This window comes from Mus caroli, unplaced genomic scaffold (assembly GCF_978045245.1).
Source record: "Mus caroli unplaced genomic scaffold, Mus_caroli_1 scaffold_8, whole genome shotgun sequence".
In the NCBI taxonomy this organism is placed as follows: domain Eukaryota; kingdom Metazoa; phylum Chordata; class Mammalia; order Rodentia; family Muridae; genus Mus; species Mus caroli.
In genome coordinates, this window is record NW_028227263.1 from 112,976,927 (window position 1) to 112,995,247 (window position 18,321).

Below are 18,321 nucleotides of genomic sequence, written 5' to 3' on the forward strand. Positions count from 1 at the left end.
AGTCCCGGAACCAAGATGGCACTCCCCTCTCCTGAGGCAGAGGGCTCCCATGCAGGGCTGGACCACTGTCCTCCAGCTGGGAGGGTGCTAGCTGTCTGAGGCCCCAAAAGGGTGCTGCCTCAGCGGCTCTGTGGCTCCCGCCTGTCCCAGAAGCTGTCTGCCTTGTGGTGCACACTCTCACCTGTGCAGACTAAGTTCCTAAGTTCAGCGGAGTCCTGGAACCAAGATGGCGCTCCCTTCTCCTGAGGCAGAGGGCTCCCATGCAGGGCGGGACGACCACTGCCCTCCGGCTGCTTATGGTTTCTTCTTTATTCCACTCTTTCACCCTCATCTATGTCTACTTATCCAGTTTCAAACTGGATAAGAGAATGAAAAATGAGAGAGAAAAAGAAGACATCCCCAAATAAAGTCAGGGTTTCAAATGGGGCTCTTATAATTTGTCTACTTCCTGCTGATCAGGATGACACATTCATTAGAGCGTGTTTTTCTTTGTGAGACAAGTCTGAGCTCTTACTATGTTTCCTGGTCTTATACAGTCCTTGGTGCCAAGTGACTATCCTTTGTGGACTCAATGTTCATAACACTGACAAAACTGTAGTGAGTTTAATTCCAGCATTCATGAGGTAAATGCATGTGAATCTTAGTGAGTTCAAGGCTAGCCTGATATACACAACAAGATCAAGGCTAGCCAGGAATAAAGAGTCAAAAGTTATCTCAAAAAAAGTAAGAAAAGAAGAGAAAAAAGAAATGAAGAAAGAAGGAAAGATGAAGAGGAAGAAGAAATTTAAATGTGTGGGTCATAGTGGTACATTTCTTAAATACTAGAACAAAGGGACAGAGGCAGGCAGCTCTCTCCACCTTTGAGCACAGTCTAGTCTATATAGTGTGATTCTACCTAGAGCAAAATGAAGATAACATTAAAATGGGAAATATCAAATAACATTAGGAATGAAGAAAAGAACATCACTTGAGTCCCAATAGTCAAAGAATAACAAGTGAGGATAAACACCTTTCTATGATGGAAATGAACAGTAGCCAATCAAGTACATTAGGACAATATTTCACTAGTGTTAAATTCTTTCAATGAGTGGAGAGAGGTAGCTTTCTTTTTAATTGTTTCTGGGAGGCCAGAGTTATTTCAAACAAATGCTATAGACTGGGTGAGCCCTGGAGACAAGCACACACTGACTTGGCCATGTGATTATGCTATTTTCTGTGTCTCTGCTGGTGAGGGGATCCTCAACAGAGGCTAAAAAATGAGGCTTCAGAACTGTGCACCTGGAGCCTTCAAAATGTTAAGTTTTTCTTTATAAATACTCAGCCATGGTTATCTTATCACAGCCTGATAAAAAATTATAATACACTTTTAAGTGCATAATCTATAATGAGAGAGCCTGCACCTGTTGGGCCTTTTAAGAACCTCTGGGAAAAATATATTACATAAATATATATATATATATATATATATATATATATATATATTTATGTAATATATTACATAATTATATATAATATATATTATATATAAGATATATATAAGAATAAGATATATATATTCTGGGTATACCTGATGGTGTGAGCCTGAGACCCATGTGAGGACATGGCTCACTGATGGAGCAGTAAGGCACATGGCCTTGGGACTGGCCGCAAGGCAACTATTTGTTGAATGGTATTGGAAAGGACTTCCTGCCATGTCAACAGAGCAGAACCACAGGACAGGTCCTAAAGCACTAGGGCCCTGGGTCCCCACTCCATGTAACACCAATTGTAGATATAACTGGATTCAGTACTGGTTAGTCGACATTAGGATAAACTGAGTTCTTGTTCTGGCCTGGTCACACACTGATTTCCAGGCTGAGGGATGGGAATCCTCATGACAGCCTTGGGGATATCTAGTCTCATTTTGTCTTCTAGATGGGACACACTGTGACTCACACTCAATGCTCATTTTCCAATCACTGGGGAGCAGGGGTATATTTTTCTATTTAGAACCTGTGTGGTTCTTAGAAGACCTTTGGTGTCACTGGCCCTACTCAGTTCCATGTTCCTGGGGAGTTCAATCTGGGGGATCATGTGTGTGCTCTGTGAACATACAGGGGTAATGACAGACACTCTGGTGTAGTGACTATGGTCTCAGCATTCTATAATGCTAAGGCATGTTGGTAACATGACAATTGAGAGGTAGCACTTCAAATTTCTACTGGTTGTCCCTGTAATATACTTCAACCCAGTCAGACCCAACCTTGAATACAAAAAATCCATGCTCCTCTGTGAATTACAAGGCTTTTATTGTTGGATTCTTGTGCTTAATTACCTGGAAGAAATGGATAGGGTTTATTGCATCTATGCAGGTGAGCAGGCAATTGACTTCCTTGAGAACAAAGATGTAAACATCAACATGCTGGACTGGCTTCTATTTTTTCCTGCACAGAGAATACCAAGCAAGGTCTCAGAGGTATAGAAGACCTCATGCCCACTGACTACACACAGGGACACCTCCATGAAGTACCTGTAGTCAGTTTGCAATTGCTCTTGGTTCTTACCAGAACCAGGGAGCCTTATCTCAAACCTGTTGAGATAAGCTTTGTAAAGAGCCCCCAACCCAGTCATATGGGAGGAGCCACCTTGTGAGACACCATAGGCACAGATGGGACAGAATGGGGAGGAGCTGGCAGGGCCCCATGTGAGCCTGTGGTCAGCTGGGACCCCACAAGGGAACTGAATCCTGTCACATGATGATGATGTCCCTCAGATATCTGCAGTTGAGGCAAAGACTTATCTGACTAATTCTAGGGACAAGAGGGGGTTCACTTTAATTCTACCTTTGAATGTCCCAGGCCTGAAGTCCACACATTGGCCTTGGAGGTACAGGGAACAGAAAAACAGAATAGTGTTTTGGGGCTGGAGTTGTAGGCTTGAAAAGTTAGGATAAAAGACCCAGGCAGGAGAAGGGTTTTAGGCACCAAGCTTGTGTAGCTAGACTTGGGAGGCTGTGTCAGCAAGGCTGATGGAGGCCAAACTCAGGCAGGGATCTAGTGTGGCTTGACTGAGTTGAGCAGCCAGGCCCAGCTCAGGCAGTCTGAGAGTCCCTTCCTGCCCCATCCTCCTGACATCCTCAATCAGGTGTGTCACATTTCTTGATTCTCAGAGAAGCTTCATTGTTGTGCAAGAGCAAAAGCCCTGCCCCTAACCAGACACATAGAGACTCACTATGAAAGCAGTTGCATGTGTCTTGTCTTTGTTTGTCAATGTGCTATGGACACATTTCTTGATCTTTTCAGTATTTTCCAGTATTTCAGGATCGTCTTTGTATTGTTTCACATATTCAAAATACTCTTCTGGGGTCCAGTGAAAAAATAGATGAGCATCCTGTTTTATATCTGGGCAAATGCCACAATCTGGAACACAAAGACAAGGTGACCCTCCATTGAAAGACATGTATCAGAACATCCCAGAGGATAGAGGGTAAGAGAGCCTGGAGAGCCTGTATCCCTGACCCCCACACAGTAATACCCACATACTCCTGAAGTCAGGAGCAGGGCAGCCCGGAGCAGAAAGAGAGCACCATCGAGCTTCATGGTAATGGTGGCAGGTACTCCTACCAGTTTGGTCATCTTTTATAACTGCCCTGGTCTGCTCAGTGGGCAGGGAGGGGCCATATTTGAACCCCACCCCATGCCTCCCAGGACACATCTTTGAACACCTTGAGGCTGTGTGCTTGTGTCATGGGTAGTTATTTATTTTGGCAATACCTTAAGATCATAGTCAACAACCTGTTTCAGCCTGGTCCCATTAGTTGTGATCTTGTTAAGGTCACATGTCATGTGAAGTCAAAGTAAAAGATGACTAGGGTGCAGGTCAAATTGAGTCTCAATCAGACCACCAGAGTGAGGTCTGTGTTCCCCTGCCATGCACATGGGAGACTGTGTCAATGGTTAGTTGAGAGCCTTACTCACAGTCAGTGTTTAGACAAATCAGACTTCAGACCACTGGCTATGTGCCCCCCTGACCTCTCTTTGTTCTGCCCCTATCTTCCATTTGTTTCGTGGCTTCCCTTGAAACAGTCTCTTCAATCCAAGCTTCTGCTGCTATTGTAGGCATCCTTCAACTTGACCTTCTTGTTGTTGTTTGTTGTTTTTATGAGATAGGGTCTCTCTACACAACCCAGGTAGTCCTGAAAATATGTAGACCAGATAATCCTTGAGCTCACACAGGTCTTTGAGTGTGGTGGAATTAAAGGCAGGTACTGCCACTTCTGCCTAAACTTGACCTCTTAAACCCCTGGTTAAGTTTTTTGTTTTTGTTTGTTTGTTTGGTTTTTTAAAATTTTTTTCTTTTGAAGAGGATCTTTGCAGGTAGTTCTTGAGCTCATAACCCTCCTGAGAAAGGTGTGTGTGTGTGTGTGTTCGTGTTTATGTGTATGTGTGGTGGATTCAGCTTTCCTTCAGGCTGGTGTTAATCACTGTTAAAATCTGTTACCAATGGCCAGGTACGGTGTCTCACACCTTTGATCCCAGCTCTTAGGAGGAAGAGGCTTCCTATCTCTGTGAGGTAGAGGTCATCCTGGTCAACACATAGAATTCGAGGCCAGCCAAAATTACCCAGGAAGACCCTGTTAATAAACATCATTAGTGTGTTCATTAAGTTCGCACTGCAAGTGCCTCATAGTCATTTTCTCATAACTAAGCAAAGATATTTCAGTTTGGAGTGACCTGGCCCAATAACTGTCCACTGCCAGACTCTACATTGCTGCTCTAGTTACTCTGACTAGTGGTCAAAAAGTCAGCATGATGGCCATTTTGAATATTTCACAACTACCCTGGAAAAACTAGAGTCCAAAGTCAGCGGGGTTCCCCAGTTCCAAAAGGCTCAGCATCAGTCCATCTGTGCTCACTGTTACCAAACATGGAGGGCAAAGAAGTCCGCGAGAGCATCCCCATACCCAAGCACAATTTCTATCTTTGTGATTAAGGGGATAACAGAGAGGTAACTGGCACACACCGGCCTCAGCTTCCCACAAGTGGGGATCACAGGTGGGAAGCACTATGTCTTCTCCTCATTTCTTTGGATTTGCCTGTCATCTGACTGCTCTGTGTATCCCTGAACCTGGAATTTACCATTTAACTAGCATGTTTGTCATTTGGAGAGTCTCTATACTAGGTGTGACACCATTTCTACATAAGAATGACTCAAGGGAAAACCAGGGCCTTCATATGCTATGCCCTCTGTGCCTGAAACACTTTTCCTTCACCTGCCTGGGAAATTTGCCACCTAAGTCCCAGACTACATCACAAACCAACATGCCCGAGGGATAGTCAGATAGTCTTTCAACATGTCTGAGACACACACCAAACACCCATGCTGAGGCTTGGTCCCTGGAATGGCAGGGCTGAGCAGTGTATTGCGGTTGCTTGAGAAGCAGGGTGGATCCTCTGCTCTCTATCTTCCACAATTACCTGTAGCCCTTCTGCTGTGTACCCTGTGTTTAGACAGCAGAAGGCCTTGGCTACCTAAGGTTGTTTTAGCTTGGACTTTCTAAATACCAGACCATGAATCAAATTAACCTCTTTCCACATATGTTATCTAGTCTTGGGTCTTTTGTCATAGCAACACAACACAGATTACAACCCTGTAGTGGACATGGGTCCCTTGTGTGGAAGAACACACCTGACCTCCACCATAGTGAAGACTCTAAATCCTTCTTGCTCTTCCCTAGCTCCTCTTGCATTGGCTGCCTTTTGCTGTTCTTTAGATGTCTGAAGGCTGAGGAGAGGATGACTCTCCTCTCTCCCAGGATCAACACACGTAGGAGGTCTTCACAAATGCTGGTTAGACTGGCCAAAGGGTTAACTCACTTCTCTCAAGTCTATAAACTAGACCCTTTTAAAAAACATGCAACACTATCTTTCCACATAACTCAGGCTTGGCCTCACACTACACCTCCCCCCAAGCTTATGTTATTATATAAGTGTTTGTGTTTATGTAATTTGACTGGTATTAAATTTTAAAAGTAAAGAGTGTAAGTATTTCATACGTCAGAATTAAGTAGTTTATTTGAAAAGGCACTTGATGTCCCTTTCCCTACATCAACCAGTGACAGAATAAAGTTTGCTGAAGACTTAAAGGGGTCAAAGCCTTTGACATTTACTGGTTATCTAAGCCAAACAGGATTTGCATTTGGTAACTGTTTGGGCAATTAGGTGCCAAGTACTGAGATCTAATTGTGTGCTCTCTGCTGAGTCCAATGTGCTCTGTTTCTATAACCTTGCATTTCCTGAGGGCTGAGGAGGCCTGTAAAATGTTCCCACTGTGGGCTTTTCTCTTCTGTGCAGGGTTGGGAATGGAGACAAGGGCATAGTTTGGCTAAGCAAGTATCTACAGCTGGTTGATCCAACAGTAGTCTTAACTAAGACACATGGAAAACATATGTGGATGCATAAGGTGGCCAGGGACAGACAATAAGGTGCCTTCAGTTGTTCTTACCATATAGATGTGTGTGTATATACATTATTTATGTGTATAAACATACATATATATGGATATGCATATACTTATTTGACATTTTATTTAGTTTTCTTTTATATGTATGGGGATTGTGCTTTCATGAGTGTCTTATGCAGTCATGTTTACTTTCTGGAATTACAGATGGTTGTTATCTGCCATGTTTTGTGTGCTGGAAGTAATTATGGGTCCTTTTTACAGCTGAGACCAACTTATATTTTTGATACAGGGCCTCTTAATAAGCCTGAAGCTTGCTAATTTTGCTAGATGGAGTGGTCAGTGAGCCCTGGGTGGGCTCTCTGGTGCTGGAATTACCAGAGGAAACTTTGTGACTATCTGTGTTCACAGGTTCTGAGGGCTGAAAATCTCGTCTTCATGGCTCCAGTTGCATATGTAGCAGAGGATGGCCTACTCAGTCATCAATGGGGAGAGAGACCCTTGGTCCTGTGAAGGCTGTAAGACCCAGTGTAGGGGAATGCCAGGGCCAGAAAGCAGGTGTGGGTGGATTGTTGAGTAAGGGGAAAGGGGAAGGGATAGGTTTTTTTTTTTTTTTTTTTTTTTTTTGGAGGGAAAACCAGGAAAGGAGACAGCATTTGAACTGTAAATAAAGGAAATATCTAATAAAAAATTTAAAAAACAATAATTTGAGGAAAAATAAAAAGATTAAAACCATCAACTATGCAAGCAGGGTGAGCTTGATTTTAACAGGTTCCTGTCTTAAGAAACATGTACTACAACATCCAGCTGACAATCTTGTTTGTGCTGAAAATCTCTTCATTAGAGTAAGTAGGTTGATCTGAACTTGAGACAGTTCACACACACAGCACTGCCTGTGGCCTGTGGAGCAGTGTAGTTTACAGGCAAGCAGTCCACAGTAGCCTGTGAAGTTGTAGATAACTGGGAGCTCATACAGAGGGAGAATTCCTAACTCTACTGCTCACTGATCTTACCACATGGACTCCATTGTTTAAACCTCTTTGAGACATGGCTCCTGACAGAGATGAGAGGTGACAAGGCGTGTGGGACTACAAGAAGGAGCTATCATGAAGTAAACCAGAATTTGTGATGCAAAACCATCATCAGCCCCCGAGGATACCCACATGGCTAAAGAGTTGGAGACTACCCTGGCTGAGAATCACTGAGACATAGATGGTGCCTCCATGTCCTCAGCCTTCCAATCCAAATGTCTCAGCTGCTTGGACAATTGGAGCAAGGAGAATTGGGGAGTATGACCAGGAAGCACAGGTGACAAGTAGAACAGGACCACGGGGCATTTGGCTCAGAACTCGGGCTGTGCTTACAAAGGTCAGCTCTAATCCTTTTGTCAAGGAACAAATAACTTCTCTCCAGAAAATGAGGACATCAGGCTGTCTCAGGGTGTTTGTTCTTCAGAGTGGGAGGGTCTCCCATACTCCTGCCTCTATGCAACTGGGAAGGGAATTCACAGATGCTAGGTTCTTGCCCCAAGGTATGTCCAGCTCTTGGAGTCAGGATTGGTGGTGGGTGTGGCTGGGTTCAGGGCTATAATGGTTTATAGGGAAGAAGATCTGCACTGAAAAGAGCATTTAGCACTCTCTACCATGAAGAGGACACTTCTGCTGGCCTTGCTGGTGATTGGAGAGCTGGGCTTCCATACAAGTGAGAGTGGGACACTCATTCACCCCATCTCAGTCCCATGTAGATCTCTAAGTGTGGGATGAGACAGACCTAGGGGTCCTCAGGGGGGCACTGGCAAGGAGCTGCAGAAGACGGTTGATGCTTTCTGCTCCAGGTTACAACACTTGGGGTGGGTAGGACAGGGAGAGGCGTTTGAAATGTAGCAAGGAACATCGAGCTTCTGTGTCTACCAGCCTATTGTCTTTTAACGATATTTTTCTGTCTGTGCTTGTAGCGGAAGCATGTGTTCCTTTCTTTGCTGGCTATGCTGGTGTTACCTCAGGAAGCAGGCTGTGGTTGTATCATGAACTTAGCGCATTCAATGGTACACCCGAGGAAACGGTGGCCTATGAAAAAATCCAGGACTGCTACAAAAAACAAGGAGATAATTCCAGAATACTGGAACCACAAATTTTGGTAATGTCCTCCCTACCTCTACTTGTCCACATAGCAAATATTGAAGGCTGTGTACAAATGATCAATGCAACCACTAATATGTATCAGGTGACAAGCTACCAAAAACCAAAAGCCTTGCCCACCCTATCACATGTCAATGGAGCATGCCAGGTACACATGCATCCTTTCATGCAGGTTCCAACAATTGACTCCCACATACTGGGTAAACATAGGGTTCTCATTCATAGTAGGAACAAGGCAGTCCTTGGTATGGCCTCTACACAGGCATGGTACCTGCAGATCTACTCTAAGATGCCTGAAACTTGTGTCTACTGGCCAGTTTCTTCTTTGGAACATCCCTTGAGTCTATTATTCCCCTGCCTCAGATGAATCCTCCTTCTGCTGGCCTCATCTGAGCTACAAATAAAAGTTCCCTCTATTTCTGAAATGTCACTCCAACCTTCAGGAAGTGCCTGCAGCTGCTCACCACAGCAGTCATCTGATGTCTCTTGTTTAAAGCATAAATGGATTGCAGAGATGTATATTTTGAACAGTGCAGATCACATGCTGTTTCCCAAAGGACTTTTAGTTGAGTATCAGGTCCTAAAAAACCATAGTGCCATTCAAAAAGGAATTTCTTCTAACAAGCCCACATAGGGGAATGTGCTTTTAACATGGCCACACAGTCAAGGAGAGATGTGCTTAGGTATGGGAGACATCATCAAACTCACACTCAGCTATCTTGTCCCTCTCCAGACCTAGCCCCCATCATGCCTTCCAGAACCTATTCCCTTTCTTCCCTGCCTGGCTATGGCAGCTTTAAGGCTTCCTCCTGAAGGCTGTGGGTGGTTTCCAGGTCCCTTGAAGCAGAATCTGTTGCAATAGATCTAAATCACTGCAGGGGATTTTCTTTCCTGTGGACAAGGAGCAGTCTCTTTCTGGGTGGTTGGGGAACCCTGCTGAGATCCCATACCTTGCCTGCAGTCACCTCTGTTCCTTTCTGCCTTTTTGTTTTCTAGGCCTCTATACTTGCCACCCCAGAATGCGTGGAATACTATTCCGAAGAAACCTTTATGAAAATTCTGGATGGATTAAGAAAAATATAACATTAGAAGTTAATGGTTTATAGGCAACCCATATTTGCAACATGTCTAATCTGAGCGCCATCTTGCTGATCTGTCCTTTTTCTCTCCTGAAGTTGGATTTCTGACACCTGTGTTATCATCCTGCAGTCTCTTAGGCTGATTCTAATAAATGCCTGCAGCTCTATTTTTTGCCTTGTCTCTATGAACAAGGTCTTCAGAGGATCGGGGAGATAGTGAGAGAAATGACTGTGTGGTCACTCAGAGCTGGGTGACTGCCTCTGACTAGCCAGATAATCCTGGGAGAGCCATTGCAGCCTTCTTTTTTGTTTCTATGTAGACCAGGTTGGCCTGGAACTCACAGAGATCCTCTTGAGTTCTGGGATTTTACATGTGAGCCTCCATGCTCAGTTTACTGCAGCTGTATGAGACTGTGGAGACTGGGGTTGTCTGAGGGCAAATACCATGTAAGTAGCCATAGGCTTCACCAGGCTGGCAGGACAGAAAGGAGGTACAGAGATACTCACCTCATGTGTTGTCTCTGGGCTTTATCACAGGACTGTGGGCTCCTTGTGTCCAGATATAACAGGGGAGTAACTCAGGGATCCCATGGGTGTGCATCTCGGATTCTCTTGGTTTGCTAATGAGAATCACCATTTGTCACAACCTGGTTGACTTAGCAAGCTCCAGGACAGCCAGGTCTACATAGAGTCCCTGCATCAAAAACAAAACCAAGGGGCTAGAGAGATGGCTCAGCAATCAAGAGATGGCTGTGCTTCCAGAGGTCCTGAGTTCAATTCCCAGCAACCACATGGTGGCTCATAACTAACTGAGATGTTGTCTTCTGGCATGCCTGAAGACAGCGGCAGTGTACTCATTCATGAAATAAACAAATAAACCTTTAAAAGAATCCTAACGCTGAATAAGAATCAAAACACTTCAATGGGGAAAGAGTGGATGCCCAAGGAAAGGGGAAAGAGAGAAAGGCTAGGAAGAAGGTTCAATGGGTAGAGTGCTCCTGTGCATTATCGGGGACCTGAGTTTGACTTCCAGAACTCGTGTAAAACCAGACTTGTTAGCATGTGTCTATAGCTCCAATCAAGAGATGGGAAGAGACAGGTGAATTCCAAGAAATTTGTAGGCCAGCTGGCCTGGCAGTCCACAATGTCAGAGTGCCAGAGACCTGTCTTAAACAATGACTGAGGATTGTCCTCTGATCTCCTTGCACACACTGTGGTATGTACATGCCTACTTTGCCTCATACACTCAACCTTACAAAAGCAGTCACACAGCTAAAAGGGAGAGGAATGACACGCAGTGTAAATTAAAATGATGAACTCCATCAGTTATAAGGGACATATAGCATAATAGCACAACTCTTATTCTGTATAATAGTGGCAAAATTTGAGAAGACTCATTGAATAGAGAAAGTGCTGGTGAGCAGGCTGAGGGACTAAAAGTTATACAAACAGGACACATTGGTCAGTGTGTAAGATTGGAGCCATTGCTTTGTTCATCTGTTTCCTGATGTGACATGACAACATCTAAGGCTTCATAAGGAAAGGTGGGTGATCCTTAGGAAGGTGAAATGGCCTCCCCAGGGACAAAGCTCTCACAGGCAAACCAATGACTCGTGAGCAAATAGACCATCTGTGCCTTTTAACACTTGTACTGGTTAGTTTTGTGTGTCAACTTGACACAGGCTGGAGTTATCACAGAAAAAGGAGTTTCAGTTGGGGAAATGCCTCCACAAGATCCAGCTGTAAGGCATTTTCTCAATTTGTGATCAAGGGGGAAAGGCACCTTGTGGGTGAGACCATCTCTGGGCAAGTAGTCTTGGGTTCCATAAGAGAGCAGGCTGAGCAAGCCAGAGGAAGCAAGCCAGTAAGTAACATTCCTCCATGGCCTCTGCATCAGCTCCTGCTTTTTTCCCTGCTGAGTTCCAGTCCTGCATCCTTTGGTGATCAACAGCAATGTGGAAAGTGTAAGATGAATAAACCATTTCCTCCCCAGCTTGCTTCTTGATCATGATGTTTGTGCAGGAATAGAAACCCTGACTAAGACAAACACCCAAGCCAGTATTTTTCTAAAACACAATCCCAGGAGCAGACATGGTCCTGAATCTGAAATCTGTTGGAATTATTCAAAGAAGTAAACCTTAGACTTGTTTGCTGTGCCCATGGGATGCCTAAGCAAAGGGTGAGGCCTCCTCCTTGTGTTTTTCTGTCTCCTGACCAACACTGGCCTCTCTTACATATCTCTGTGTGGCATGGCATGTGTGCCTTCTCTTAGGGCATGTAAGTACTATGATCCTTCATTGTCGATCTTCCTGTGCCATCATGTCTAGAAGGTAAAGGCTCACATGTAGAAATGAAACATGCCGTACATTGATGCCTGGATACTGACAAACAGAAGAGAGGAACAGGTGAATTCTCATAGCTGTTTCATTTGCAGTGGTTCCATTGCAAATGAGGGAGTTATGGGAAGGAATGAGCCAGAGACATTTGATTAGCCCATGCTGATAAGTTATTTCTCTGCCTGTGAAGTCAGCCAAATCAAGCCACATTAGATTATATTAAATGCAGCTTTATTGGGAAGCTGATCTCAGGTGAGCTCAGTCTCTCCAAGGACTGAGGCCAGGGAAGTCACCATGGAGAGGGAGCAGAAGAGAAAGAGAGAAGGGGCTCTTGTATGTGCAGAGAGAGAAAGAGCAAATGAGAAGAAGAGAGAGAAGCAGGAAGGAGGAGACCAAAATGCCTGGATCATTTGAGGAGCCTCTGAGGAAGGGCAGCCCAGCTGGGAAGTTTAGGGTTGGAGGGCAGGGCATACCAGGAAGGAATGCTGGAGAAACTTGGAGGACAGGTCTAATTTAATATGTAAAGTATGCAACTCAGTCCTTTGTCCTGGGGTCATATTCCAAAGAAAAGCCAAAGTCAGAGTTGGAAAGGCAAGATAACAAAAAGTACCTAAAGGGAGATGAAGGAAAAGATTGAGTCATGGCCCCTGCCCTTTGAAAGAACACACTAATGGGCCTCAGGGAGGTTCCTGGTACCAATCACAACACAACCCTAACATGGAGCCACCCTCACTCTTCTCTTGCAGGAGCTAGTTCCCCAGAGTCACATCTGCCCTGTCAGTCACCCATACTTGTTCCTTCAGCTCCATTTGGACAAGTACGTGGTTCCTGGAAGGTACAAGGCCTACTCAGAAGTCAATGCAGCACCACAAGGTCACCATTCCTCACCCCCAACAGTGAAAAGGACAAGAAAGTAGTAATGACAAAGGAGCTTAAAGTTTTGGGGGTGCATCTCAAGAAGAGAATGCTTGCCTAGGACATACTGAAGAGAGAAAGATGGATACCTTAATGGTTTCTGAAACGAACATTTTGCATGAACAAAATGTCAGTGAGAGGGGGTTGGCAGCATGTGGCAGAAGGACAATTCCAGGCTATGTTCCTGCCAGGATGAAACTTTGCCAGGTAGGATCTCTGGCTTGTGGGAAGACTCCTATCCTGCCTCATTCCCTGGCATACTTTTGAGTCCTAGGTTGAGAGGATACAGGATGATAAAAGCAGGTACTCAGGCAGCCCGCCAACCCACAGCACTTATGCTGGAAAACAAAGAAGGAAGTAGGATCTATGGATGACCCTAAGAAGCAGAGTAGCTCCTAGAAAAAAGGGAAAGAACTCATCCCAGGAGGTAGGAGAAGCAAGGTGGGCTGTGAGAGCAGAGTCCTCCAGCATTGTACCATGGTATTGAGTCTTTATCTCTCATCTATAAGCCTCCCAAAGTGCACATCCACATGCTGAAAGGTCACACTGAACTACAAGGAGGAAAAAAAAAAACCAGTGCCCTTCAGTAGACTCTCCACCCCTAGTCTATCCAAAATTTCTCAAAGTAGGTACCAGCCTCTACCCCTGCCTACTTTCACAGAACAGTATGCGTCTGCTGAGAGTGTGCCCTGCTCTTACTTCTATTAGTCATCCTGTCGCCCACATCCAGGAAGTCACACAAATGTCATCTTATGTATTGGGCCTGGCCTGAAGGCCAAATTTCCTTCCTCGCCTTACACTTTCTCCCAATCTGCTTCCCCTGTTCTCACACAGACCCTGGCTTGCTTTTTTCTCTTGGTCCTAGGAATATCAGTTTACACCCCTTCAAGAACATCACTCACAAATCAACTCTCTTCTGTTTTTCTCTCCTCCCATGCCATGGCAACCCATGGTTCACAGCAAAGGCATCCTGAGTACTTAGGACATGTAGCCATGGAGGTCATCCTGTTCTGGCTCACAGTACTTGGGGAAGCTTTGCCTTATTCCTAGCTTCAACCTCAGCCATCTCTATGCACTTGTAGCAGGTACCTATGTCTTTTACAACTCTATTGTACAGGCTATCGGTTAATATCTCAGCCATCAAAGCCTATAGGCATAATATTTTGGGTTTTTTTCACTCTATAAAGCTTGCCCTTGTGTTATTCAAGTGCTGATTTCTCTGCTCCCTTAGCTGGTTGTAATACAGACCTGGCATTGTAATGCTTATTCTAAGTATCTTTTTGTTTCAGTGTTGTATAAACATTGCTCCCCATTTATTCTCTGATTCGTTAATAAAAACTGATGCACCAATGGCTGGGCAGAAGAGAAAACAGGGCTGTACTTCCACTAGCCAGGGGAGGGAACAAGAGAAGAAAAATAGAGAATTTGTCTACCAGGATAGAGTCTTAAAGAGATACCATGGGAAAACACCTGGAGCAGAGACAGCCAGATCAATAGTAAAATAGTAATTACAATCTTGGGGATTGTAATTGGGAGGTAGAGATGATTAGAACCGACCAATGGCTACCCACTTATTCTGCTATAATGCTTCATTCAATAAATAGAACGGTCACTGTTTCATTTATTGGGAAGCTAGCCAAGATAAACAAGAAACAGCTGTTTTTAAAATTACATTTACAAAAGCCCAACTTCCTTGGTCCTGAAGTCTTCAGTAATTCTCTTGTTTATCAATTAGCTCATCTACCAGCCCAAGAGCAGATCTCCACATCTGACCTAGGGTCACAACAACAATCTGGGAAATGTTTGAAATATCCTGCTTACCAGTCACCTGCTGCACAGTCACTGTCACATGCATCACAAACACCTGCTTCACAGTCACTGTCACCTGCCTCTCAGTCCCCTATCTCACTGTCACCTGCCTCACAGTCAGTCACCTGCATCATAGCTACCATTCTGTACCATTGTTCTGATTTCATACCTATCCCATGGCCAGTGTCTCTTGGCAGCCTTGGTCCTGTGCCAAACACAGTTGTAACCCATGAACATGACAAAACCTCACCTGTCTTTGTAACAAAAATCTGTTTGAGCGATATGTCCAGTGTTCCTATGTGGAATGCACCCTTCCTTGCTCTTAGCACCACTCCCACCATCCTCTGAATGTTTCCTTTCCTAAGATTAAGTAACTTCTACTTCTATCCATGTACATGTCACCAAAACCCACAGTTGGGCTTCATTTGGAATTTTGGTCCTGAACTTCTCCAGACTACTGTTCATACATACCTTAAAGTCCTTCACACAGACTTCTCTAGAACAACTCATTCAACAAGGTCCCAAACCTACTTCTTAACATTCCTTCTAAAAAATTATCCAACTGACCTGTCTACATCAGCAGACATAATTTTCGTCTTTTCAGCTACAGAGATCAAAAGCCTTAAGTGACCTTGTGTCCTTTCTTTGCCTCTACCCAATTTGGACTCTCTGACAAGACCAACAGAAGACGTTCCTTTGTCCTATACCTGAAATCACAATGATGGTCCATCGAGATCCCTGAACTTTGGCCTTCACTGGCACTGTCCCAGAAGCTCCTGTCTTAAGCCTATCTTCTGCTCTCCACTCCTGTGCCAGAGAATATGTGCTGTTCTCACTCTGTTCACCTATAATGGTGGGAATGGCTGATGTGTGAATGTGTGAGAGAGGGGGTGGGGAGGAGAGGAAGAAAGTGAGAGAAACCACAAGCAGCAGTGAGTGCTTTGAGAACATTCTTAGATGATAGGAATCACTGAGATAAATAATTTAATTTTGTGGAAACACAGGTATTTAAACCTTTGGGGTAAGTGGGGCCTTCCATGGTGAGTGTATATCAGCGATTGAAGCCATGATGCTGGGAATGCCTCATTTACAGATGCTGTTGGACATGACTTTAAAGGGGACAGGAAGTCTAACCTGGCTCCTGGACTATGTGACTTCCTCTGGTGGGGCAAAAGTGGGGGCCCAGATCAAAGCAGTCTAGGACTGGCCATCCTACTCCTGCTAATCTCAGGACAAGATTTCCTGGGATTAGACACGACACTCTTGCTCCAGGCTTGTTCCTCAGTACTCCAGAGTTCCTTTGGTTCCACAAAATATCCACTAAAATCTTTTTCTAAATACCTTCCCTGCTAACTCTAAAGCTTGCACAGTCACTAATACCCCCCTAAACAAAGGCTCAGCTCCTCAGCTGCCACTCTAGTTCGGGATCCTGAATCTTAGCTCTCTGATCCAGCAAGACATGATTCTGAACTGCAACAATGGCTTCCAGCTGTCCCACATCAGGATATGTACTCATCAATTCAGGTGCCTCTAATACTTTCTACAGGACAGGATACACTGGTAGTCAGATACAGAGATGTTACAGAACAACACAACTGCTGTTCTGGAGTGAGTATCTGTGTCTGATCAGACCACAGGTCTAGTGGTCAGAGATAAAGGCAAGTTAGCCTTAGCCTAATGTCTAGTTCATATATGGATGAGATATATATGGCCAGGTAACATGAGATACACTCTGCTTATGTCTGCTTAGCTCCTTAGTGTCTCTGAAGTTACAGAAAATTGTGATGGAGTGATATTGTGAGAGAACTCACACTTGGTGCATGATAATCTGATCACAGTGTGAACCACAGTACTGATTTTTTTTTTAAATCTGTTTTTCATTTGTTTTGGTGTGGCTCAGCCCTAGCACTCACCTTTAACTCAAGAGCTTTCTGTAAGCAAGAGCTAAATAAAGTCAACAATAGTTCAAGAGGCAGTAAGAGCAACCATGTGTCAGGGAGTGAACATAAGAAAACCCAAGAAAGAGGGAGAGGTGTCTTTGAGTTGAAAGGGGTTTAAGAGAGCATGGGGAAGCAGATGATGAATTTTCCTTATGGGATATCAGTGGAGTAGGAAGTTCAGGTGGGTGCTTTCTCTGCCTCTCTGAGCTCCACAGGTTTTCACCACAGTGTCTGACTCTGGAGTCAGAAAGGCTGGGATTATTTTAAAATTTGGTGGTAGGAGAGAGATTGTTAGAGAACCAGGCCCAGTTGGGAGGCAACAAAAGCCTTCATGTACCTCTATCCCTGCCCTACAGCACAGTGGTCAAACTCCTGTGTTTACATTTACATCCATACATATGTGGACAAAGCATATGCATCCACATACCCATAAAAAATCTCATACATAGAATAATAATAAAAAATTAAAAGTAAGGATCATAAAAGTCCTTCCACAGTAGACCCCTCCATTGCACTCAACTCCAAGTCCTTTTTCCCTCTGAGAAAACTCTAGGGACATTTTCTTATCCTGTCTAGGAAGGTGTTTCCTCAACTCATTGTGATGGCACCAACAACCTCAGAATCAAATTCTCCCTGCATAACTGCTCAGTTTCCCATCTCTCCTCAAGTAAATCTTCAAGCCTGTGTACATGCAGTCTCTCGCTGCAGAGAAAACTTCTCGGGACCTCCTGGCACTTGGTAACAGAAACAGAAACTTAGTCAAGGAAGGCTCCTATGTCCTGATCATCTGGGCAGAGCTGAAAAGACTTGGGCAGGCAAGGCTCTGACTTCTGATGTGCACTTGGCTGCACTCAAATGCTGCCTGGGGCCACAGCACCATCCTAGGCAGTGTATCTATGTGACTATGTGAGGGGCATTGGGCTATGCAAAGACAGTCTGGTTTCTAGTTGAGGCTAGATGTTGAACCCCGACCGGGTGGTGATAACTCACCTTCATTGGATGGAAGGAGTTCTCTCATGTCTCCTGGACTAAAGGCTCCTGTCTAAGTTACCACTGCCTCAGACCCCACTAGAGAAGCATGGTTCGTAGTCATGCAGGCAATGTCCCAAACTTCTGACCTTCAGGCTAGACTCCTCCCCAGTTACCTAGCAACAGTAAAGACCATAAGAGGGGTTGCTTGGTTCCACCTTGCTCTCTTACTTCTCACTCTTCTTGTTCTCTTGCTCTTACTCCTCTCCTCTCTCCTCTTATTCTCTTCCTCTCTCTCCCTCTTACTCTCTAGCCTTTCTTCTCTCTCTCTCTCCTTTCCCCCTTTCTCTCATCTTGGCCATGTGCAGTCTCTCTCTCTCTCACTTTTACCTTCTCTCCTTTCTCCCTGGCTTTCTATAATAAAGGTCTAAAACCATTGATGTTCTCTGTTCATCTGTGCTTACTCTTGCCTGCGTGGGAACCTCTCCTCTAAGCCCTCTCTCCCATCACCCCTGGTTTCAGGGTATGCCCCTTGTCCACCCCCCATTGAGTGGGGTTAGTGGCTTAGATGCTCACCCATGGCCTAGTGGAAAGCATCTGGCAGCTCTCCCCCATCCACCTGCCCAGAGCATAGGAGGAACTCTGGCAAGACATGAGCTATCCTTTTCCCCTTAATTCCCCAGCCCCTTTTAATTCC

General features: G+C 44.7%; 2 protein-coding genes across 2 annotated transcripts; one reads left to right on the top strand and one right to left on the bottom strand.

The window, feature by feature from the left end:
• Positions 1 to 2,393: 2,393 nt before the first annotated feature.
• Positions 2,394 to 3,578, bottom strand: LOC110288675 (major allergen I polypeptide chain 1-like). Its single transcript, XM_021154961.2, has 3 exons — positions 3,518 to 3,578; positions 3,211 to 3,398; positions 2,394 to 2,423 (listed from the first exon to the last, which is right to left on the bottom strand). The coding sequence occupies exons 1-3, from the start codon at positions 3,576 to 3,578 to the stop codon at positions 2,394 to 2,396; spliced, it is 279 nt and encodes a 92-aa protein (XP_021010620.1).
• Positions 3,579 to 8,081: 4,503 nt separating this feature from the next.
• Positions 8,082 to 9,659, top strand: LOC110288674 (secretoglobin family 2B member 24-like). The gene is made up of 3 exons (XM_021154959.2): positions 8,082 to 8,139; positions 8,393 to 8,574; positions 9,573 to 9,659. Exons 1-3 carry the CDS (start codon positions 8,082 to 8,084, stop codon positions 9,657 to 9,659), a joined length of 327 nt encoding a protein of 108 aa, XP_021010618.1.
• The last annotated feature ends 8,662 nt before the right edge of the window (positions 9,660 to 18,321 follow it).

Excerpts from the sequence above, each read along its gene's own strand:
- LOC110288675 (XM_021154961.2), bottom strand. The coding sequence starts at position 3,578 with ATGAAGCTCGATGGTGCTCTCTTTCTGCTCCGGGCTGCCCTGCTCCTG. Across the intron at positions 3,399-3,517 it reads GCTCCTGACTTCAGGAGTAT|ATTGTGGCATTTGCCCAGAT; the intron begins GTGGGTATTACT and ends TTTGTGTTCCAG. Across the intron at positions 2,424-3,210 it reads CACATGCAACTGCTTTCATA|GAAAAAATAGAAGCCAGTCC; the intron begins GTGAGTCTCTAT and ends TTCTCTGTGCAG.
- LOC110288674 (XM_021154959.2), top strand. The coding sequence starts at position 8,082 with ATGAAGAGGACACTTCTGCTGGCCTTGCTGGTGATTGGAGAGCTGGGC. Across the intron at positions 8,140-8,392 it reads AGAGCTGGGCTTCCATACAA|CGGAAGCATGTGTTCCTTTC; the intron begins GTGAGAGTGGGA and ends CTGTGCTTGTAG. Across the intron at positions 8,575-9,572 it reads TACTGGAACCACAAATTTTG|GCCTCTATACTTGCCACCCC; the intron begins GTAATGTCCTCC and ends TTTGTTTTCTAG.